General features: G+C 41.9%; 1 protein-coding gene across 1 annotated transcript in view; it reads right to left on the reverse strand.

Moving 5' to 3' along the window:
* Positions 1-25,984, reverse strand: part of plppr5b (phospholipid phosphatase related 5b) — a 132,501-nt gene that overhangs the window by 24,982 nt on the left and 81,535 nt on the right. The window contains exons 6-7 of the mRNA XM_082545814.1: positions 1,825-2,001; positions 179-313 (exon numbers count right to left, since the gene is read on the reverse strand). Of these exons, the coding sequence (XP_082401940.1) occupies positions 179-313; positions 1,825-2,001 (312 nt within the window). The remainder of the gene's footprint in view (positions 1-178; positions 314-1,824; positions 2,002-25,984) is intronic.

Below are 25,984 nucleotides of genomic sequence, written 5' to 3' on the forward strand. Positions count from 1 at the left end.
AGAACACTGTAGTAGAAGTTAGATCAAAGTGTCCTAACATTGGAATCATGCTCCACATGACTTGTATTTTTGCTTGGTATGCAGACTGAGTCTTTTTTTAAACAACTAGCTTCAATTTCTTAAAGTGTGAAATTGTGATGAAGTATTTTAGCAGTGTGCTCTGTTGGGCAGTACCAACCTGTGAGGTGATGTACTTCTCCAGCGGACTCTCCCCTTGGCCTATGTTTAACATGGCTATATTGGGCCGCTGCTCCACTAGTGACTCCTCGCTCAGTAGTAACTTCCCTTTGAAGTTATGGACCACACACACCACCTACAAGCGCAAATATAACACATCTTTAAATTAGTATGGTTCTATGGCCAATGTGGCACATACACACAGTACCAACAAAATATATAGTTGTTGCGTTCGTCTTTCTGATCCTCCCCAGTTGGTGTCTGGTCTTCTTTTCTGTGCATCTTTTAAGAAAAGTAATGGTCCACCATGCCTATGCTAGTTCCATTCCCTGCTTCAGAGAGTCCTGCATCCCAGGTTGCTGTCTCCACTGAGCCTCAGGTATTACCCCTGTTCTGTGGCGGTGTGTCCCCAGGACCTGAACCATTTTCCAGGGGGCAGGATTGCTGGAGGGGAGTTTTCCTCCAGGGTGATCTTGTGTTTGGCTGTTCTCCACACTTATTCCCCAACGATGCCAATGATGGCAGAGAGTTGGTGTCGTAAACCCCGCCTCTGTTCAAAGATGGTCGCTCACAGTGGACATAGATGGCTTCTTTCACTCCTCTTTCAAACCATCTGTCCTCTCTGTCCAAAATGTGAACATTGGCATCCTCGAAAGAGTGACCTTTGACCTTTAGATGCAGATGGACTGCCGAGTCTACCCGTGGAGATGGCTCTTCTATGTTGTGCCATGCGCTTGTGAAGTGGCTGTTTGGTCTCTCCAATGTAGAGGTCTGAGCATTCCTCAGTGCACTGCACAGCATATACTATGTTGTTAAGTTTGTGTTTAGGAGTTTTGTCTTTGGGATGAACCAGTTTGTGTGTTGCTGGGTCTGATGTACCTCGGAGTACCTCGTGCTTGGAGAAAACTCTCCTTTTTTCTGATACACCGGCTACATAGGGGATGACAATGTTGTTGCGTTTGTCTTTCTTATCCTCCCTCACTGGTGTCTGATCTTCTTTTCTGTGCCTCTTTGCTGACTTGATAAAAGCCCAGTTAGGATAACCGCATGTTTTAAGAGTTTCCTTTACATTCCTTCTTCTTCTTCCCTTCAGGCTTAGAGGGAACATGTTCTGCCCGGTGGTGTAGGGTCCTGATTACTGAAAGGTAGTGTTCCAGAGGGTGGTGGGAGTCAAAGAGGAGGTACTGGTCCATGTGTGTGGGCTTTCTGACCTACCATTCATTAGCTCAAGCATCAAACAACATGTATGCTTTAAAAGCATCAATGTAAGAGAAACCTAAGGTAAGATAAACCTTTATAAGTCCCACATGTGGGAAATTTGTTATATATCAGCTCCTTTCTGACAGCATGGTGGAAGTTTCTAAAAATGACGGAGTCTCCATTAATCCCACACAAATGTACACCCATTTGAAACAACCCTGATATACTACAAACACTAATATGTTTAACTTTCCAGATTGGAGTTGTAAAGGAATTAAATATATTTGAAGGAACAGACTTTATTCCATTTGACAGACTAGTTATTTATTTTTATTGCATTCACAAACTCCAATCAGCCTTTTATGGCTGAGGAGTAATAAAAAACTTTCTTAAATCAGTTATTTCAATCAGTTTACAGTACACATGAGCTTTGGGTATGAGTCTCACCAGGAAAGTGGCAATGGCAGTGCCAATGATAAAGCCAGCGATGACATCTGACCAGTGGTTGCGGTATTCAGCCACACGGTTCAAACCAGTGAGGAAGGCCAGACACATTAGCCCGAGAGACAACACTGGCTTAGCCAGACGAGTGCCTTTTGCCTGCACGGTATACGTCACATACATCTGCAGGGAAAGAGACATACAAGGACAGAGAGAAGCAAGCATTAAATCATCAGAAATGTCTTGTAACATCACTGGCTTCACTCCATTCTATATTATCCCAAAATGCAGCTAAACATGGAACAAAAAGTACGGAAGTTTGTATTTGGTTGATCATTTCTTTCTTGTAAGAACTTTTTTTTCACAGTAAAGCATACTTGTGGGAAAGCCTGTATATTTCCTCTTAGTGGGTGGTTGAGTATGTGTGCTGCACCCATGAAAAACTTGCCAAATCTGCCAATGCCAAACAGCTTATTCTGTTACTGACTCTTGTTTGATGTTGTTTATTGGATTAGCTGATTGAAGTCTGAAGAAACAAGTCATACTGGCAATTTAACAATGTATCCATTTAACAAACAAAAGCCTGAGTAGTATGTGGAAGAAACACTCACGTGGCATCCTATTCTTCAATCAGGATTTATGGCAAGTTGGCTAGGAGAAACTCAAAACGAGTCAATAGCAGTATCAGGTGTTTGGCATTGCCACAGAAGATTTGGCAAGTTTTTCATGGGCACAAACAACATAATTTATTTAAAACCTACAAATGCATTTTTTCTGACAGATGTAGCACCATTAAGGGGAAATAAACAGGCTTTCCATGAGATTTATTTACAACAAAGAAACTACAGAACAAAAAAGTTTATATTTCTGTCAGTATTTGAAAACAAACTTAATAAAAAGAATACTAAATCAGATTCTTTACTTTTAAAGTTGTCTGTAGGTAAATATTTGCTCAAAATGAAGAATGGAACATAATCGCATTAACGCGGCAAATCTCCATTAGCCAATTACCGCAGATCACCCTGTGCGAGGGGCTGCATGGCGCTAACGAGCTAACCACGCTAATCCGTTGATGCCATGCAGCCCCACATAGCCCCCCAAACATAAAATGCTATGTACAGATATGTAAATGGTAAATGGCCTGTATTTGTATAGCGCTTTACTAGTCCCTAAGGACCCCAAACACAACCAGTCATCCACCCATTCACACACACATTCACACACTGGTGATGGCAGCCACCCTGGGGCGCATTGACAGAGGCGAGGCTGCCGGACACTGGCGCCACCAGGCCCTCTGTACTCTCTACCACTTCATTAGTACAGGGTTGGACCCCCTCAGACTTGCCTTGCTTCATAGTGTAACTCAGGGGTCAGCAACCCTGGGCACACGTGCCACAGCTGGCACACGAAGGGTTAACTGATGGCAGTGATGGCAAGACCATAGCTGGGCATTTGCCTGGTGGGCCGATGGTGATTTTTCGTTTTTATGGGCCGATGATTTTTTTTTTTTTTTTTACTAACAGTATAAACAATGAAAGGTGATGGATTGGCCAGACGTTGGCAGATGTGTAAAAATAAGTCAGTTGTTTGGTGGTGGCTATGGCGGAGCTTCCACAGAGGCCAGCAGGTGGATGAGGGAAGGGGAGGCAGGAGGGGGAGGCAGGAGGAGGAGACACCCGAGGTCCGAGTGTCAGGTGAACTGAACTTCAGGTAAGAAGTTATGACCTGCAGTCTATCTGGGTCAGATATAAACCAAGTTTAGGTGGAGTTTATTTTCGTTGTGCTGACTTTTTACAGTCAGTTACAATAACACGTACTCCGTACTAGCTAGCATGACGGAGTTTCTATACAGCTGGGTGGTGCTATGATGTTACTGATAGTGAACTTTATTTTATTCATAAGGTTACCCAGATAGCAAGGAGACATTGAACTGATGTTTATTTTTAGTTATTCGTTATTTGAAGGTTGACGTATGTATGATATTACTAAAGCTGACTTAAACAGAAGGAGAAAAGCATAAATTTCACATAAATTTCAAAGCATAAATACCAACGCTGAACAAAGAAAACATTTTCATGTCATACCCTACCTGGAACTTATCTAGAATATCATGTTTTTCCTCTTTTTATTGACATTGTGCTTTTTTTTTTCATTTTCTCAATTCAGATCAGTGTCTTCAAATTATTGTTAGTTTTTAACCATTTTTGTGTGATGTTGTAAATTTTACTATAACTTAAGGCAAAATAAGCAAAAAACACAATGCAGTTCAATACTAATGTTTTGTTTTGTTTTCTTTCAGACCTTTCAAACCTTTTATTTTGGAGGTTGCTCATCATCAGAGTCAGTTACAGACTCTGATGATGAGCAACCTCCAAAATAAAAGGTTTCCCCAGGCACCATGTGTGAAAGTACCACGTAATAATGTAATGTTTAGTGTGTGTGTGTGTGTATATATATGTGTGTGTGAGAACAGGAACCTTTGTAGACGAGTTGTATGTAATCTTTAATTTTATGTTTTTTTTCTAAACAGCCTCCACCACTCTGCAGTCTGCCCCCCAACCCACTACTAGTAAACATCCTGATGCCTTGGCCAGCTACCGGCTCCTTTCGCCAACCTACACAGCTATGCAACCTCCCCAGCAAATACAGGGAGTACAGAATTATCAGGCAAGTTGTATTTTTGAGGAATAATTTTATTATTGAACAACAACCATGTTCTCAATGAACCCAAAAAACTCATTAATATCAAAGCTGAATGTTTTTGGAAGTAGTTTTTAGTTTGTTTTTAGTTTTAGCTATTTTAGGGGGATATCTGTGTGTGCAGGTGACTATTACTGTGCAGAATTATTAGGCAACTTAACAAAAAACAAATATATACCCATTTCAATTATTTATTTTTACCAGTGAAACCAATATAACATCTCCACATTCACAAATATACATTTCTGACATTCAAAAACAAAACTAAAACAAATCAGCGACCAATATAGCCACCTTTCTTTGCAAGGACACTCAAAAGCCTGCCATCCATGGATTCTGTCAGTGTTTTGATCTGTTCACCATCAACATTGCGTGCAGCAGCAACCACAGCCTCCCAGACACTGTTCAGAGAGGTGTACTGTTTTCCCTCCTTGTAAATCTCACATTTGATGATGGACCACAGGTTCTCAATGGGGTTCAGATCAGGTGAACAAGGAGGCCATGTCATTAGTTTTTCTTCTTTTATACCCTTTCTTGCCAGCCACGCTGTGGAGTACTTGGACGCGTGTGATGGAGCATTGTCCTGCATGAAAATCATGTTTTTCTTGAAGGATGCAGACTTCTTCCTGTACCACTGCTTGAAAAAGGTGTCTTCCAGAAACTGGCAGTAGGACTGGGAGTTGAGCTTGACTCCATCCTCAACTCGAAAAGGCCCCACAAGCTACCAGCCCAAACCAGTACTCCACCTCCACCTTGCTGGCGTCTGAGTGGGACTGGAGCTCTCTGCCCTTTACCAATCCAGCCACGGGCCCATCCATCTGGCCCATCAAGACTCACTCTCATTTCATCAGTCCATAAAACCTTAGAAAAACCAGTCTTGAGATATTTCTTGGCCCAGTCTTGACGTTTCAGCTTGTGTGTCTTGTTCAGTGGTGGTCGTCTTTCAGCCTTTCTTACCTTGGCCATGTCTCTGAGTATTGCACACCTTGTGCTTTTGGGCACTCCAGTGATGTTGCAGCTCTGAAATATGGCCAAACTGGTGGCAAGTGGCATCTTGGCAGCTGCACGCTTGACTTTTCTCAGTTCATGGGCAGTTATTTTGCGCCTTGGTTTTTCCACACCCTTCTTGCGACCCTGTTGACTATTTTGAATGAAACGCTTGATTGTTCGATGATCACGCTTCAGAAGCTTTGCAATTTTGAGACTGCTGCATCCCTCTGCAAGATATCTCACTATTTTTGACTTTTCTGAGCCTGTCAAGTCCTTCTTTTGACCCATTTTGCCAAAGGAAAGGACGTTGCCTAATAATTATGCACACCTGATATATGATGTTGATGTCATTAGACCACACCCCTTCTCATTACAGAGATGCACATCACCTAATATGCTTAATTGGTAGTAGGCTTTCGAGCCTATACAGCTTGGGGTAAGACAACATGCATGAAGAGGATGATGTGGACAAAACACTCATTTGCCTAATAATTCTGCACTCCCTGTAGTCTGCGTTCAGTGCGTTCTCTAACGACGGTATGCTTTGAAACAATGAGCTGCATCACAATTTCATTGTAATCTTAACTTCAAAACACTAATTTATGCTATTAAATATCATATTTAGCTTTTTTAGATTCCAGAGAGTCTGAGGCAAATTCTAAAATATTCTACTTTGAGATTTTATATAGGATTTCATTTGTATGTTAAAAGGCTAAATTGTAAACAGTTTTAACAGATTGAACTACTTAAACCTGAATGCAAAATGTGAAGCCATCACTTATGGATATAGTTGTTTTTCTCATCACAATGCTTATCCAGTTTATCACAAGCCAGTATTCTTTGTGTTATTGTTCTTTTGAACAGATTCAGCCTTCCAAAAACGTATAATCATGATAACAGAGCTGATCAGAGAAGTCGGGACCCTCCGTGAAGAGTTCAGAGCCTTTGGTTAATCCTGCAGCACTGAACCTGTTGATGCTGGGGTATTGCCTCTGGATTAGCCTTTTAACATAGATGAGATGAACTGCAATGACCGGAGGTGAATAAAGCAATGGTAAGTTCTTAAAGGTTCTGGGAAATTTGTAACCCAGAACTTTAGAGATTATCAAATTCGGTTAAACTGCATAAAAATGGCCTTCTCCTGTATGTTCTGCTTGAATATACAACAGCAGGCTATCGTTGGAAGATCCAATAAATAGGAATAGAAATGCATTTCACTGCAAATAGTTTGGTTTATTCATTTGATCTCTAGAAAATTAGGCTTTGAGCCTTTCAGCTAATGGCTCTTTGAGAATCAAAGTGAGGCAGCAGTTTGCTGATTTCTGCCTTGTGACTTTCATATTAATCAGCCTAGTAGTTTAGATGCTTTCTCCCTGCTGAAGACAATTGACAAGAGGTTATTCATATTTAAGATCTAACTTGGCCTATTGTTCTTCTTCTTTTTGTTTGTTTGTGTCCTAGATGACCTGACTCAGCAGGTTGGGGGGTGGGGGGGGGGTGCAGAATGCCTGATATCCAGCTCGATCCCAGAGTAAGCTAAAAAAAAAAAAGTGTCCTGTAACCAATACATGTAACAAAGAAGCTTTTTTAAATATAATAAATTACTTTGTTATTGATACAGAGATGTCTGTCATTTTTTTTATTATTACATAATGCCAGATGCTTCATATTATATGGATATTATTATGGACATCAGCATATAATGGTTTCCTATTTGTGGATCATACACATGTCTTTTTTGCAGGTTTAAGTATTGATTGTAATTTGCAGCCGTTTAGTATTGATACAAATACCTGTTAAGTACTGATTTTTAATCATGACGTTATTGTTGTTGCAATAGTAACCAAGGGTGCAGTGATTCAATATCAGAATCTGACACTGTTTCAACATTAACAGTGTTTGAAAATTTGGCGTCGAATCAATGTCAGCGTTCAACATTGATTCAATATTGGGTAGTTGATTGATTGGGTAGTTCGTAGAGTTGCCAACCGTCCCGTAAAAAGCGGAATCGTCCCGCGTTCAGAGAAAATATTACGCATTTCGTATTGAGCTGAAAAGGAACATAGTTTGTCTCGGACTTCAGCTACAATGGAAAAAGACACAAAGCTGGAGTTATTCTGTCGTTACGCTGTCAGCTGCTTCTCCTCTCATTCTCTCCCCTCCCTCTCCAGTTTCTTCTTCAATCATGAAACTGATCAGTGATCAGCTGATCGTCTCTCTTGTTTGTTTATCGCCCACTTTGCGCCAGAAAGAGGAAAACAGTGCAGGTCGCGCTAAACAACAGCAGCACGTTTAAGCTTGATCAGCTGTTGTTAGAATTTATTTAATATTAATTTCTAGTATCAGCTGATGTTTGCTGGAGCCACAGCTGTAAAGCTGCTGGTCATGATGTTGGTTTGGATATGTGGTGAGAGGGAAACATGAAGATGAAACCAGGAGATGTCCTTACTGGATCATCAGAGCTGAACAGGTGATGGAGAAACAGGTTTACCTTTTAGGTGACATGAATGAGTTGAAGGGAAGTTATGAACTGTTTCTGAGAGACTAATAACACCAGGATCCTTTTCTAAGTAGCTGACCGCTGGTAACTGTGCAGGGGCGGGTCTAGCAAAGTTTAGCCAGGGGGCCAGGTAGGGCATTAACAGGGAGAGGGGGGGCACAAAGACATACTTTCTTATTCTCATTTAAATTGTCTGGCTTTTAATAAATAATTATCTGAATCTTACAACCAAAGTTTTTATCTGATGTAATATATATAGAAATCATACATATACCAACAAGACTGTACATCACTGTCACCACAGTGTTTGTTTTCATTCAAAGGCTTTATGGCTTTAATACCTGGGGGGCCGGTCTCTAGTCAAAATGCCCGGACCGATGTTTTGTCCCAGTCCAGCCCTGGGCACGACACGCAGTGAATTAATCTGAGTGTCATGTTTCGGCTGTGTACAGGCAGGAGAAGGACCCAAACACAAAACTTACCACGCAGGAATAAAACTCAAAAAGCTGCTTTATTGCAGAATGGCACAAAAATATAACAAAACTAAACTGGGGCATGGATAAACTGACACACAGGGAAACGCAGCCATGAGGGAGACTACGACACTGACAAAGAGAAACACAGGGCTTAAATACACAGAGGGATAACGAGGGAATGAGACACAGAAGGGGAGCAATCAGGCTGGACGAGACAGAGACGCAAAACTAGAAACACTCACATGAGGCATGGACCTACAAAGCAAAACAGGAAACACACTGACTGAATTCTAAACATGCAAACTTAACAGCAACAGGGGAGACATAACATGGAACACAGGGAAAACCCTCTCCTGTCTGATCATTTCCTGATAACATTTACATTTACAATAATTGATTACACAGCAGTGGAGAGTAGACTTTATCACAGTAGATGTCTTTCTGAAAGCGCTGTAACTAAGTTTAAGAATATAATCCACCCACTGTTATCATCTTCAATGCCCTGTACCAACATAGAGCAGAGCAGCTATCTGAACGCTACCCCAACAGAGGTCGATTATCTTGTTAATAATTTCACCTCCTCACTACGTACGACTCTGGATACTGTAGCTCCTGTGAAAACTAAGGTCTCTAATCAGAAGTATTTGACTCCGTGGTATAATTCTCAAACACGTACCCTAAAGCAGATGACTCGTAATCTGGAGAGGAAATGGCGTGTCACAAATTTAGAGGATCATCATTTAGCCTGGAGAAATAGTTTGCTGCTTTATAAGAAAGCCCTCCACAAAGCCAGAACATCTTACTATTCGTCACTGATTGAAGAAAATAAGAACAACCCCAGGTTTCTCTTCAGCACTGTAGCCAGGCTGACAAACAGTCAGAGCTCTTTTGAGCCGACCATCCCTTTAACGTTAACTAGTAATGACTTCATGAACTTCTTCACAAATAAAATTTTTATCATTAGAGAAAAAATTACCAGTAATCATCCCACAGATGTACTATTATCTACAGCTACTCTTAGTACCATTGATGTTAAGTTAGACTCTTTTTCTCCAATTGATCTTTCTGAGTTAACTTCAATAATTACTTCCTCCAAGCCATCAACGTGTCTTTTAGACCCCATTCCTACAAAACTGCTCAAAGAAGTCCTGCCATTAATTAATTCTTCGATCTTAAATATGATCAACCTATCTCTAATGATCGGCTATGTACCACAGGCCTTCAAGCTGGCTGTAGTTAAACCTTTACTCAAAAAGCATCTCTAGACCCAGCAGTCTTAGCTAATTATAGGCCAATCTCCAACCTTCCTTTCATATCAAAAATCCTTGAAAGAGTAGTTGTCAAACAGCTAACAGATCATCTGCAGAGGAATGGTTTATTTGAAGAGTTTCAGTCAGGTTTCAGAGCTCATCACAGCACAGAAACAGCTTTAGTGAAGGTTACAAATGATCTTCTTATGGCCTCTGACAGTGGACTCATCTCTGTGCTTGTCCTGCTAGACCTCAGTGCAGCGTTCGATACTGTCGACCATAATATCCTATTAGAGCGATTAGAACATGCTGTAGGTATTACAGGTACTGTGCTGCAGTGGTTTGTATCATATCTATCTAATAGACTCCAGTTTGTGCATGTAAATGGAGAGTCCTCTTCACACACTGAGGTTAATTATGGAGTTCCACAGGGTTCAGTGCTAGGACCAATTCTGTTTACATTATACATGCTTCCCTTAGGCAGCATCATTAGAAGACATAGCATACATTTACACTGCTATGCAGATGACACCCAGCTCTATCTGTCCATGAAGCCAGATAACACACACCAATTAGTTAAACTGCAGGAATGTCTTAAAGACATAAAGACCTGGATGGCTGCTAACTTCATGCTTCTTAATTCAGATAAAACTGAGGTTATTGTACTCGGCCCTGAAAAGCTTAGAAATATGGTATCTAACCAGATCCTTACTCTGGATGGCATTACCTTGGCCTCCAGTAACACTGTGAGGAACCTTGGAGTCATTTTTGACCAGGACATGTCCTTCAATGCACATATCAAACAAATATGTAAGACTGCTTTCTTCCATTTGCGCAACATCTCTAAAATTAGAAATATCCTGTCTCAGAGTGACGCTGAAAAACTAGTTCATGCATTTATTACTTCCAGGCTGCACTACTGTAATTCATTATTATCAGGATGTCCAAAAAACTCACTGAAAAGCCTTCAGCTAATCCAAAATGCTGCAGCAAGAGTCCTGACAGGGACTAGAAAGAGAGAGCATATTTCTCCTGTTTTGGCTTCCCTTCATTGGCTTCCTGTTAAATCCAGAATTGAATTCAAAATCCTGCTCCTCACATACAAGGTCTTAAATAATCAGGCCCCATCTTATCTCAATGACCTTGTAGTACCATATCACCCTATTAGAGCACTTCGCTCTCGCTCTGCACGCCTACTTGTTGTTCCTAGAGTATTTAAAAGTAGAATGGGAGGCAGAGCCTTCAGTTTTCAGGCCCCTCTTCTGTGGAACCAGCTTCCAGTTTGGATTCAGGAGACAGACACTATCTCTACTTTCAAGATTAGGCTTCAAATTTTCCTGTTTGCTAAAGCATATAGTTAGGGCTGGACCAGGTGACCCTGGATCCTCCCTTAGCTATGCTGCAATAGACGTAGGCTGCTGGGGGATTCCCATGATGCATTGAGTTTTTCCTTTCCAGTCACCTTTCTCACTCACTATGTATTAACAGACCTCTCTGCATTGAATCATATCTGTTATTAACCTCTGTCTCTCTTCCACAGCATGTCTTTTATCCTGTCTTCCTTCTCTCACCCCAACCGGTTGCAGCAGATGGCCGCCCCTCCCTGAGCCTGGTTCTGCCGGAGGTTTCTTCCTGTTAAAAGGGAGTTTTTCCTTCCCACTGTTGCCAAAGTGCTTGCTCATAGGGGGTCATATGATTGTTGGGTTTTTTTCTCTGTATCTATGAAGCGCCTTGAGGCGACTTATGTTGTGATTTGGCGCTATATAAATAAAATTGAATTGAATTGAATTGGGGGATTCCCATGATGCATTGAGTGTTTCTTATTCACTCACTATGTATTAACAGACCTCTCTGCATTGAATCATACCTGTTATTAATCTCTGTCTCTCTTCCACAACATATCTTTTATCCTGTCTTCCTTCTCTCACCCCAACCAATCACAGCAGATGGCCCCGCCCCTCCCTGAGCCTGGTTCTGCCGGAGGTTTCTTCCTGTTAAAAGCGAGTTTTTCCTTCCCACTGTCGCCAAAGTGCTGCTCATAGGGGGTCATATGATTGTTGGGTTTTCTCTGTATGTATTATTATAGGGTCTACCTTACAATATAATGTGCCTTTGGGTGACTGTTTTTGTGATTTGGTGCTGTTTAAATAAATTGAATTAATTCCCATTGGTAATTTTGAGTCTTAATCTACATACGTACTGGAAGTGATAGACAGTGATGTAGTGATGAAAGACCATAGAAAGAGAATGATGTTCCACGACTTCCGAAGACTGTGTGGAAAAAAACATGGGTGACGGGAAGTGGGTGGGGTACTGTCAATGAAAGTGAGGACTATAGGTGATTTACATATGACCTGGTGATAAATACATAGACCGTTACCTAAGCAACCTGAGCCTGAAAGTGACAAACTATAACCTTCACCACAATGGTGAAATGCATACAGAGTTTTAGTGTTTAGTTTCAATCCCTGTTTATTTTAAATTAATTTTCTGGTTAGGGGTTATTTTCACATTTATTTCTATATTTATTTTGCTTGTGTAGTGGTGTTATCATGGAGATAACTGAGGGCAAGGCTGGACAGAGGGTTGCTGGGAATGAGGCTGAAGCTTGTGGCTATGATTGACATGGTAGAGATTGTGGGCGACACTGAGTTTTGCTTTCTCTCATAATGCTGTTGAGCTAGTTCAGCTTTTGAACCTTAACACAGTTTGTGTGTGGTTGTGGTGTTTTTTTAGTTAGTTCGTTTTTTTTATCGAGTTTGAGGGTATTGAGGTCTTGTCTCTGTGTTACTAAGTTACTGTAGTGGCTTCCCAATTCCTGCTGCATCCTTCAAAGGATCTGAAGACTGCAAAGGCCCAAACTAAGGGGCTGTTAAATGGGATTGTCCAGCCTTCAATTCAATGCTCCAGTTGCCTAGCAACTGCTAAACTATCAGCTAGAGACATTTTTAACAGCATCATTTTACAGAGATGAGGTGAAAAATCTTCTATCTTCTAATTCGCTTTACTTTTACTGGGGTAAACTGCTATGTTTCATGGGTATGTGATGTATCTACTGCTACGAGACCATGACCCTATAAAAACAAGATTGTTAGGCTGTGTATCTTTAGCTGAAAGACAGTTTGTGTTCTGCTCTCCGCGTGAGAGGATGAAAATGTTTGAGAGGTGTTGTAAACCACAGTGCCACCTTCTGGTGTTAAGAATGTGCAATCAGTTGTAGTCAGTGGTATGGAAGACAACATTGTGTGACTAGCTTGTTCCTCTGTGAATTAGTATTTTACATTGTTGCCTTGTAAACAATCTGTCTGAGAGTATTCTTTGGTATACCTAGTATTTTAAATGTTATTAAACTAACATTTTTAGTTTGTTAAAATTTAATTGAAGCCTAAATAACTGATATTTGGGGTACAATGACTGTATTTTTTTGTCATTCAAGTCAAAGTATTTTGGCTTTAGATCAATTGGAGACTGTTAATGTTAATACGGATCTTTGCAACAATTAGTTATGAGAAGCGTCAAGAAAGTCAAGAAAAGTTACGCCTTGTTTTTATTGGACAAGTGTGAAGTGTCTGACTTTGAAGATGGAAACTGGCTGCAAGAACAGAGCAGTTAGCCAGTGTGGTTCATGCTTATTTCACATTAAGAATATAAACATGATGGCAAGGCCTACACTGAAGATAATATATGAAATATATTTCATAAAAAATTACAAGTGGTGAAATGTCATTCACTGATGCATCACAGCCTACTCCCACAGAAGTCAGTCATCTTAATAATTTTACCTCCTCACTATGTACGACTCTGGATACTTTAGTTCCTGTGAAAAATGAGGCCTCAAATCAGAAGTACTTGACTCCCTGGTATAACTGTCAAAATGCCCACTGAGATAACTCATCGGCTCGAGAGGAAATGGCGTGTCACAAATTTAGAGGATCATCATTTAGCCTGGAGAAATAGTTTGCTGCTTTATAAGAAAGCCCTCCACAAAGCCAGAACATCTTACTATTCATCACTGATTGAAGAAAATAAGAACAACCCCAGGTTTCTCTTCAGCTCTGTAGCCAGGCTGACAAACAGTCAGAGCTCTGTTGAGCCAACCATCCCTTTAACGTTAACTAGTAATGACTTCATGAACTTCTTCACAAATAAAATTTTAATCATTAGAGAAAAAATTACCAGTAATCATCCCACAGATGTAATATTATCTACAGCTACTCTTAGTACCATTGATGTTAAGTTAGACTCTTTTTCTCCAATTGATCTTTCTGAGTTAACTTCAATAATTACTTCCTCCAAACCATCAACGTGTCTTTTAGACCCCATTCCTACAAAACTGCTCAAAGAAGTCCTGCCATTAATTAATGCTTCAGTCATGATCATGATTGAAGCTGTAGTTGGACTACAAAATCCACTTCTTACTTCACCACATGTTGTGTCTCCATTGTCTGTGAAAAATATCGCTGGAATTTGAAAGAAGAAGGAACACTTAGGGCCTTATTTGCTAAAGTCGACAGCAGCACAAAACCTGCTTTAGATGTAAAAAAAAATGCTGGATTTATTAAAGAGGCACAGTATTAGTTTGGCGACTGACAGTTGTGAACATATGTGACATATGTATTTGTAAGTTTCACTATCATTTAAATGAGTCACACACATGTAAATGACAAAGTCTGTAAGACACAATTTACTGCAAATCGCATGAAATCCAAGTTTTATGCCTCTTGTGTTTTTGATAGTTGAAAATAAACTGTCCTATTAGCAAGAAGGGAAGATGTTATTGGAACAAGTGCATAATCACACTTTGCGTGGATGGCTCAAAAACCAAAACTTTGGCACTCTGAGTGTTTCGAGGTGAGTCCACTTACTGTTCCTCAGTAATGCTGCTTTCATGAAACAAAGCAGAAAAGTCATTTTCTCAGCACACAGCCAGTGTATTCCCTCTGCTGCATGTGTAACAAATACAACTGTTACTGTGTCAGGTCCAAGCCTGAATGTTGCGCACAGCACAGTAACATAGTAACTGAGATGGCTTGTAATCTGACAATAATGTAAAAACATTATTCAGCTGTTCCACACACATTTCTTGTTTACAGGGTGCAAGAGCTTGTAAAGAAACGCTACCTGATGAATCTTGCTCTGTGCCCGATGTCCTAATAACCCTTTACTCAGTCGTTTCTATCAGAAGTTGTTACTTATATTAAAAGCATATTGATTTTCCTTCAGCCTCATCTCATTTATCTGAGTTGCCTCGCTGTTTGCAGAGAGAAAGACGTGCGTAACCTGAGCTCACTCTGGATTACTTTGGTTAGCAGCGTTCTCCATCATGCTCAGGATTTTGAGCCACGTAAATCACATCCTGCAATTGTGACATCACAGTAATTTGCCTATCATATTAAATCTTTCCCATGGAATATAAAATTAACCTTATTTTCTTAAATTTAGCTGCTGTGTGACTCTGTGACTGCACAAAATTCCCTCCATTCATCATTTATCCGAGTTGAACTGCACTGAAGTAAAAACTCATCCTAAGGACATTACAAATGAACACTGATTAACCTTAGCATACCTTTAACAGTTAATATAGATCATGATCTTAGGCTGATAAAGCCTTCTGTGTTCTTCGTGCAGTAACAACTCAACAGGAAGTAGTTTTGATTCCAGCTGTGTGATGTTCAGCTGTGAGTTTAACAGGCTGCTGTTAAAAATAATATCAGCATCTCCCCTCACCACTCCCCCTGCCAGTGGCGGACTCCCTCAGGTATCGGTGCGTTGGTGGTTCTTTGTGTCTGGATGGGCGTCCAGGTACACAGCGGCTCACTCCTTGGTGGCTGCTTGTCGGGGCCTGGAGCCTGGGGCTCGCTCTGGCCCCTGTGGGGGGGGGTGGGGTGCCCCCGGCCTCTCGGCCTGGGGCTCGGTCACTCAGGCACAGCTGGCTGCCGGCGGAGCTCACGGGCGCGTCACTACAACTCCCCCTGGCTTCTGCTCCGCGGCTGCTGAGTGAGCCCTCATCTGGGACTCTCCTCAGCTCTTTCTGGGATAGTGGCGCGGCTGCCCCTCTGTTGGTCGTCCTTGGTCTCTTGTGTTCTGGGGGCCTCTGGATGTCTGGAGTTTTGATCTCCTCCATACCTGCTTCATGCCCTGGAGGACGGGGCTGTGGCCCCCCCACACCCTCTAGCAGATCATTACATGAAGGAACCTTTTAAAAAAACAAAAAACAAGCGCGTCCATGCTCACAGGTGTACACACGGGTGATCACACCCACAAACTACACCCTTTTTGGCTCCTACCTCAAAGCACACTGTGTTCTGTTGATCTTATGTGCTGCACAATAATGTTTAACATTTAGTATTTACTGTCATATTCCCATATATCATTGTGATGCTGTTTATTCTATTACTCTTGTTCTCTTCTGCTTGCTTTCTTTTTTCTTTCTCAGCAGGTGACCCAGGTGATCGATAGATGCATTTTTTTTTCTCTGCCCGTTCTGTTGGTTTTTGTCTTTTGCCCTTCTCCCCCGTCCCTCTTCTCAGCTGTTTCTCTTTCCCTCTTTCTTTCTCCCCTTCTTTCCCCCAGTCAAGTCTGTCCCGTATTCAGTAAGTGAAAATAAAATAAACAATAAAAGGTGAATCAAATGGACCATTACGGCAAGGCTGGGATGGTCAGTTTGGTAAAGTAAATCCGTTGGGCATCTTTCTTTGCCTTTAGACAACAATTCTGATGCAAAAGAGCCAAACGGGACAGGCAAAAAAAAAATAAAAAAATAAATAAATAAAATTATATCAGCAGGTTATGTCATGAACAGAAAATGCAGTTACAATGAACATTTACACGTTCTGCACCACTTTGCTTATTCCGTTGCAATGAATTATGGGATGGCGTTTTCTCCTCTCCTTTCAGGATGGTCCAGAGTATCCTCTATAGGATGAAAACTTTGAAACTTTCTTTAGAATTTCGAGAATTCGAACAGATCTTATTCTGGCCACCACGCAGATACTTCTGCGGCACGCCTCTCACTTAGGAACCCTTCAAATCAGAATGCACTGAATGCATCCTCAGGTTGGTGGTGTGCTTTGTTGTGTCATACTATGCAGATGTCTGCTTTCCTACTTCTTGATGTCTTTATTTTGGATTTTCTGTTAGTGTTCAGAGGTTTTCTTCCTATGCTGTCAACATTTTATTAACCTGTGTGGTGAAACCCGAGCAGACAGCTATGACTGCATGTAAATATGAGCTGATAGGTTAAATCTGTCTTTCTATTTGTTTCCCTGTATTTAGAGATGTGCTGGCAGAACAACAGTACTACTGAAAAAAAGAAAAAAAAAGAAAAAGAAAAAAGAGGAAACAGCCAAACACAACAGATATACAGGAGAGGAAGTAGAGACAGACAGTAATGGCCAAATAAAACAAATAAGTGAGGTAACAAGCAAAGGGTGTCGGGAAACGAGTGAGAGGAGAGCTGAAGACAGAAGAAGAAAACAGAGAAGAGTGAGGAGAGATAAAAATGTGTTCTGTTATTTTACATTTTCCTGCTTTTCTTTAATTGGTTTATTTATTTTAATTAATCAACGTATTTGTTTGTAACCAGGTTAAAACTGAAATTTATTAAAATGTGTTGAAATATTCAAAACGTGTAAATCCATGTTAAAATATAAAATATAACATTCTGGGTCACAATGTGTTACGTTTAAAAGCGCATTTGCACTTGTTTTAGTGAGGCTGGCATCCTGTTTTATTGTGAAAAGCTTTGTAAGAGAAAGGAAATGTTGTCACTGCTAGACTGCTATGAAAGACGTTGCAACAGAAAGTATGAGAAGTTGTGCAAGTGTGTACGTATGACCTAGACTATGTGCTCGACACGCTTTGTCAGTGCATGCATTTTACAAACTGTCGGTGAGAAGCTGGGGACATCCACCGTGCAGCTGCAACCGCCATCATGGAGATGTTCGCTAATCATCTGCAGAAAACATGGCCTCTACCCATACAGAGCCTATACATAAAATTTGGACTATAAATAGCCCTTACACAGAGGTCCTATGGACGTCATTATTTGACGACCAGCTGGCAGTTCAACCTCTCCCTGAGTCATGTCACGTTTCCCCCCCGTCTGAAGGCCTCCGCTATCATTCCCATCCCCCATGGACCCACAACCCCAGAAGGCCCAGCAGCAGCTGCAGTTCCTCTGTGTGCTGAAGTAGTATAAAGACATAATAATTGCCTTGTAAAAGCATCTTGTTACATCGTGTTGTATTCAGTGTTGTAAATCCACAGAGAGCAGCAGGTCAGCTCTAACGTGGAGCTCACATTAGAGTGATTGTAAGTTGTGGTTCTTCTCTCCATGTTTAGCCACTACAACTGATCTCAGGGTTCACCCAACTGCTGAATCTCAGTTTAACCCCTTACTGCTCTCATTTCACTGCTTAGTGGATGCAAAGTCACCCTCTACAATGTAGGGAACAGAAAATTTTGTTTTTTTCTTCAAAATTCTCTTTCATTTCTTCCTACATAACAGATTCTGTCATGAACTGGCTGTGTGGAGGCAGATGAGGACCCAAACGCAAGACAAAAAGCTGAACTCAAAATTACTGCTTTATTGCAGGCTTCACAAAGAAACAGAACTAAACTGGGAATGCTAACTGAGGACCGAGGGAACACATAAAAACACACAGGTTCGGGGAGGAGACATTGACAACGCGACACCGAACTGAGGGAGACATGCACATAAATACACAGAGGGTTAACGAGGGAAGTGGGAGCACACGGGGAACACAGCTGACACAGATAATCATAACGAGACAGGGCAGGAGTAACACAACACTGACGGGACACTGTCAAAGTAAAACAGGAAGTACACAGAGGTGCAGACAGGAGGAGAGAGACAGGAGAGCACAGGCATAGCGGGCTGGGGAAACATGGAATAAAACACAAGGAGGGGAGGGGAGGGCTCACAGATACAGAGGGGCACACAGGGGGTAAAAGTCACAAGGAGGAAATCAAATAAGGAACAACTTAACAGAGCAACCCAGGAACCATGGCCTAAATAAAGAACAAAATACAAAAATACATGAAAACTAAGAATGCTGGGCCAACATGGCCCAGGATCATGACAGATTCAGTACATTTCAGTGTCATCAGCTGCTACTTAGCCAGTACTTTTTATGTAAGACAGTGGACTGGTTACAATGGTTAAAACAGATCAAACTTGTCAAGAATGTAATGTTTCAAAAATGAATTGTTGAGCACAGGGTTCTTATCTGAACCTGTGAAGCCCACTGCAGCTACTAATTTGCAGGGCAAAGAGAAACAAGCTCAGAAACATTGCTCTGGTGGGCCAACAATTGTTCTTATTTAACCATAAACCAGACAAAAGAAGTGAACATCGAGCTTTACCGTCTCTAATCACAACTGAAGAGAAAGAATCAAGTGGAGTGACACAGCCTGGAGCTTCTGTCCTTCCCTTCCTCCTAACCATCTGGGCTTCAGAGGAATTGCTGTAAATAATATATCATATGGCCTGCTGACTGAGTTACAACAGACTGTAAAGCCACATTATTTTTAATCATTACACCAGTGCTAGGTCAGCAATCTGAACATTTAACACAGCTGATGATATTGAAACCATCTGAGGAATTCACTGTATTTCTGTTACAAATATTCAGAAACCTTTACAATCTGTGATTCATACAGCAGCAGTTCACAACAGCAATTATCTAAAGGGACTTTCTACTGTAAGGTAAAGAACCTGGAGATTTTAAACCTAACAATCACATGACCCCCAATGGCAACGCCTCCAGAACCAGGCTTAAGGAGGGTTGTGGGTGAGGGGTGGAAGACAGGCTAAGAGTTAAATTATGACTAATAATTAAACACAGTGGTGGTGTATAAAACACACAGAGTGTGTAATAAGTTGAGTGAAGAAGTAAACATTAAGCCTGCCTCCCAAATCCAAACTGGGAGCTGCTCAAATGAATAAAGGCAGTGCTTACAGTTGCACACTGTAGGAAGCAGCCTGGTTAAAACATATTCCAAGATTCTTTATAGTGTTACTGGAGGACGAAGTATGCAGTCTAAAGTAAGTATTTGGTTAGACATCATCTTTCTAAGACACCATATTTCCAGTCAATTTGACTAGTATACAAACTGGAACGGGTTAATTGCAGAAGGGTGTGAAAACAATGTGGTCTTAAAATGCTTCAACATACTAGGGGTGAGAACCAGAGGTAGGTCAGAACATTCCTTTAATCCAATGTATTTAGGAATGGCTGACCTGGTCAAAATGTCTCCTGAAGTTCAAAACTGAGAAAAGGTTATTTAAATAAACGTGATTTAAATAATCGAACATAGTTTTTGCTGTTCGACATGCTGGTCTGAGTATTCCAGAAACGGCTTAGCTACTCAGATTTTCCTACATACCAACTTCAGAGTTTACAAAGAACGGTCTGAAAAAGAGAAAGATCCAGCGAGCAGCAGTTCTGTGTGCAAAGATGCCGGACTGATCCCAGAAGTCAGAGGGGAATAGCCAGACCTGAACTCAAATAACCACGTGTTAAAACTAATGCATGCGGAACAGCATCTTAAACAGATGAGCGACAGCAACAGAAGACCAAACAGTGTACAACTCGTGTCAGTCAACAACAAGAAACTGAGGCTACCATTTCTGGTACAACAGTGGAATGGTAGGGTCAGAAATGGGCATAATCACTATGAAAGTATGGACCTATCCTGCCTTGTGTCAACGGTTCAGGCTGCTGGTGGTGTAGTGATGTAAGAAGAGATATTTCCTTGGCAGACTTTGTGCTCTTTGGTTACAGTTCAGTTCAGTCAGTACTAAATAAATGTATAGTGTATAGGATTATAATTGGACTGTTGAAGAAGCTAGGGTACCTCAGAGGTACAAGTAGAATATACAAACTCCTCACAACCAGCCCCAGCTAGAGCTTGAATCATGACCCCTCTTTCTCTGAGGTGACAGTATGTAACAAATCCACGACCCGACCACATCTCACCGCTCTTCGGCATACTTTCTTCATTACGGTTGCTTGTTCACACGCGGCTGCAGCTTTTCAGGCACCAGCCAAACACACACCAACAACAACAAAGCTCAAGACCCAGTACAGACGTTTAAGCTGGCGAGTGGATGCCGCTCAAGTGCGTCCTCCTCCACCGCAGCTGCGCCGCTGACCGCGCCCCGACACACAATACTAAGCAGTGCACCACCATACTATAGGGAACTGATTTGAAATGTGCAGTCTCGAAGTGTGTGAGAAATCACTTGACATTTTAGGAGGACAAAGGTGAGGAGCCTCTGGCACCGTTAGCCAGAGCTGATGCTCTGTCTGCAGAAATGCCACCAACAGCCTGCAGCTCTGTAGGTGGAACAACTCCACCACAGAAAACGGACACACATTACTTTACTGTTTAGTCACTTAAGCATTTGCAAAATGTATTTTGTCAAATAGCTGTACTCCTGACTGGGATGACTTCCTATATACTAAGCAGAGCTAGACTGGGTAGCATGTCTTACAGATCCAAATCTGAATGGCTTCAGCCAGAAATGTTGCCAACCCTGCCCTCACACACCTCTTTTAAACTGTTAAACTGTATTTTGTTTTAATAAATGTAGAAGTCTGTTTTTTTCGAATCCAGTTACTTAAATGAGGACAGCCTAAAGATATTTGAGCACCCATACACACTGGAGCTGTTTCCTGGACAACAACCGTGTAACATATGTATGTTAATATCTAATTATGGCCTTGTTTTGGTGCCACCATCACCCTTGGATCAGACAGGAAAATGACGGGTAGAGAGAAAGAGAGAAACAAACTCGTATAGATGAGAGGAGGCGTGTCTGTGTTTAGCTTCACTCTCGCATGTCAGGGTTTCTGGGTCGTTGACCCAGCATTTTCAGTTCATGTCCACTGTTTATCCTCTGTACGTTCCACTTCCTGTTTTGTGTTACGTTACTCTGTGTGCATTATGTTCTAGTTCTTATTCCATGCATCGTTAGTTCAATTGTGTTCAGCTGCTCACTCACCTGTCACCTATCAGTCATTGTTCAGCCAGTATATTTAAGTCCTCAGTTCTCTCCTGGTCGGCGTTGCGTCATTGATGTTGTCACTGCTGTCTATGCCCCATGTTTGCATTCTAAGTCCAGATCAGTCAGCCGTTCATTCAGTCAGCCAGCCAGCCAGCCAGCCATCTCCTGTTTTCGTCATTCCTCCCTCACAATAACGTAACACAAAACAGGAAGTGGAACGTACAGAGGATAAACAGTGGACATGAACTGAAAATGCTGGGTCAACGACCCAGAAACCCTGACAGTACCCCCCCCTTCAAAGGCCGGCACCCGACGGCCAAAAGAAAGAAAAACCAGAACAGGGTGGGCGGAGGGGGCCCAGGACGGAGGGACGGAGTCCGAAACAAAAACAGTTCAGGTGGGCGGCCACGTGGCCCGTGGCCGAGACGAGACATTTCAGGTGGGCGGCCGCGAGGAAGGCGGCGGCAGTCGAGACGAGACGGGTCCGGTGGGCAGGAGGAGACTGGACTACAGGGGACTGGGCAGGAACAGGCTGGACGGGAGCGGGCTGGACTACAGGCTGGACGGGAGCAGGAGGGTGAACTGATTGGACTGAGGAGGCTAATGGATAAACAGGGGTCGGTGAGGCTAATGGCTGAGCTGAGGTTGGTACGGCTAAATGCTGAGCTAAAGACTGAGCTAGTGAGGGGGATAAAGCTGCAGCTTGGGCTAGTAAGGCTGGTGTCTGAGCAGGGGACACCCTGCATCGTCACCGTGAGTCCTGCGTTTGAGTCCTTCTCTCCACATCCACTCAGCAACCCCTGACACACATCTGTTAGCCTCCAAGGGTCTAACTGTACTTTCTATTAACCACGCACACACACGATGGACCAAACAGTTCTATTTCTCTCTCTTTCATTATTCTTCATCTTTTTTTTTTTTTAATTAATCAGGACTTTAAAAATCTCATGCTTTCCAACTTTGAGTATAAAATATTTGCATAGTAGAGTGGTGTTTTGCTAGGCTATGTTGTGCAGTTCTTTTCTATGACTGGATAAATGAAGACATTTTTGATCAACAACCACTGATCAATGTCCATGAGTACCTTTCACAGAGAGTTGGGGAATGGCTGCAATCACAGCATTGTAAGATGGTGACAGATGTACCCTTAGGCCCCCTCCTCGATTCAGAGATGGTCTTTCCCGTTTCATGTAAATGGACTCCTTGACTCCGCCCACAAACCAGCGTTCCTCCCTGTCCAGGATGTTACATCCTCATCATTGAAAGAGTGTCCACTGGCCTGTAGGTGTAAATAGACTGCAGAGTCCTGGCCTGACGAGGTAGCTCTTTTGTGTTGTGCCATCCGCTTCACCAGAGGTTGTTTGGTTTCCTCGATGTATAAATCCTGGTAATCCTCCTGCACTTAACAGCGTACACTATGTTACTCTGTTTGTGTCGGGGACCCGATCCTTGGGGTGGACCAGTTTTTGGTGCGGCGTGTTTTGGGCTTTTTTTTTTTAGAGAAAACGTGTCTTAACTATTCCAATATTCCTGACACATAAGGGATCACTGTGGGTTTTCGCTTAGTCGGCAGTTGTTCTTCTGTCCTGGATCGGCTGGAGCTTTCTTGAAACGTTTCTCGACTGAAAAACCTACTTCCAGATGAACAGAATCAACGTTTTGGGATATTAACAACAAATTTTACTTCTAACTCATCCACTGCAGAATGATAAATTGAATTTGGATTATTTCAAATTAAATAAATGTCACCATAACCTGGCCACAACCAGGTGCTCTCCAGGAGATTTCAGACAGAGTGACAAGAATTATCAGAAGAGTTGTGTGAGATCCAAGGACCACTTGTAGGGAGCTACAGAAAGGTAGCTCTTCACAGTTCTCCTGAAATCAGCAGGTACCATTGTTTCAAAGAGAACAATAGTAATGGACTCAACCACAATGGCCTGTTTAACATAGTCTGGTCAGACGGGCCAAACTTGAACTCTTTGGATGGCATAATACACACCATGTTTGGAGAACAAAAGGTGCTGCATATCACTCCAAAAACATCATATGAACAGTGAAGTCTGGAGGTGGGAACAACATGGTAAGGGGCTGTTTTTTTAAGAAACGGCACTGACATGTACAGAGACGGTCTTGATCAAAATCTGATGCCATCTTCCAGGATTATGAAGTTGAAATCGGGATGGTTCGGCAAGACAATGATCCCGAACACACAGGCAAGAAAACTCTGAATTGGTTTCCAAGAAAGAAAATTTCTTGACCTGAATCCAACTGAAAATCTATGGAAAGAACTAACAGTCAGATCTCATAGAAGAGGCCTACTGACTGTTTGTGTGGAAGAATGGGCCGAATTCACACCTGAGCAGTGCATGCGACTAGTTTCTTCATACAGGAGGGGTCTTGAAGCTGTTTTTGTACGCAGTATTAAATAAATTTCAGCTTTTTCAATACTTATTTTACCTGCTGAATGTGTATGCCTGTCCTTCACTGAGTTAGGGTGATTTTCCATCACACAAAATACTATCAACTTTATAATTATATCAACAGAACAACCTGCTATCCATCCATCCATCTTCATCCGCTTTATCCGAGGCCGGGTCGCGGCGGCAGCAGCCTAAGCGTTCCTCCGTTCCAACCTGCTATCTCTACTGTAAAATACATACACCCTGTATAATATAACTTAGGTGTCTGGGTGCAGGTTTCCTTCTTTATTTGATTACTCTGAAGTGTCTTGGTGAGTGTTTCATTGTCAAGCCCTATATTTCCTTTTTAATCACAGACATTGACAGCTGTCTGCAGAGGCCTGTCAGCAAAATGGAGAGTGTGACATGACATCAATCTCTCTGCCTTGCCAAGTTTAAATGGCTTCCTGTGTTATTACTTAGGGGGATCTGTTCATTTGTGTTTGGCATTTCATATCTAATGTTATTACTGAAGCATTCATCAAACAGACTGCCAGAAATCTGAGTGAGAGTATTAACTGTGAACTCTATTAAAAATAGACCTTTTTTTGTGCATGAAAAATTAGACACAACACTGCAATGGGATGATACCACTTAATCTGACTTTGCTTCCATTCTGGTGTCAGCTACACACCAGTATGGCTTCAGTAGCTTCCATGGTTGGAATGTTATCATGTTAACAGTACAGGGGTGACTGCAGCTCAGTAGGCAGCGCACCCCACCTACTAATCAGAAGGTTAGTGTTTTGATACCTGGCTGCTCCAGTCTGCATGCCCAGGAATAACTTGGGCATAACCCCAGGTTGCTCTACGATGTGTTCTTCGGGTGTGAGTGTGAATGTTAGACAGAAAGCATTCTTCTGAGGGTAGACAAGTACACTATTAAAAAGTGTCCAATACAGAAGGACAGACATATATAAACTTACCACCAAAAGTAAGAAAATTTGTGTTCACTCAGTTATTTATTTGTTGTAACAATTCTTCTTGGCAACAAATCTTAAACCATTGGAAAGCCTGTTTCTTTCCCCTGAAATGGTGCTGCATTTGTAAAGATAATTCATCTGTGGGTTAAACAGCCTGCGACAGACTGGCGACCTGTCCAGGGTATGCCCCGCCTCGCGCCCTGTGACAGCTGGGATAGGCTCCAGCGCCCCCCGCAACACTGAAAAGGAGATGCAGAAGCGAATGGATGGATGGATGGATGGATGGGTTAAACAGCAGAGTTGAATGCACCCTGTTCTGACACCCTGACAATCAGGTGCCTGATTGGTGCCTATTTAGTAGCACCTGTGAGCATGGACCCTGCTACAGCGATCAGACAGCGTCTGCTCTAAGCATGCCACATTTGACAGGGCCTGTGCCATAAGGCAACTTCAAGCTAGAGTTCTTCAAAATGAAGTTGCAGCATTATTTAGAGGGAAGGCTAGTACCATCTTCAAATTGAAGGCCAAGGGCATGACAAGGTGAAAAAGGTTTGCTTAAAATTATTGCAAATTTATTAAAAATAAAAAAAATAAAAATATAACATGCACAAAAGTATTCACAGCCTTTGCTCAATGTTTCAATTCAATTCAATTTTACTTACACAGCGCCAAATCACAGCAACAGTCGCCCCAAGGTGCTTTATATTGTAAGGTGACCCTAGGATAATACATACAGAGAAAAACCCAACAATCATATGACCCCTTATGAGCAGCACTTTGGTGACAGTGGGAAGGAAAAACTCCCTTTTAACAGGAAGAAACCTCCGGCAGA

Source organism: Aulonocara stuartgranti (assembly GCF_965226115.1).
Source record: "Aulonocara stuartgranti genome assembly, chromosome: 9".
NCBI classification, from domain to species: Eukaryota; Metazoa; Chordata; class Actinopteri; order Cichliformes; family Cichlidae; genus Aulonocara; species Aulonocara stuartgranti.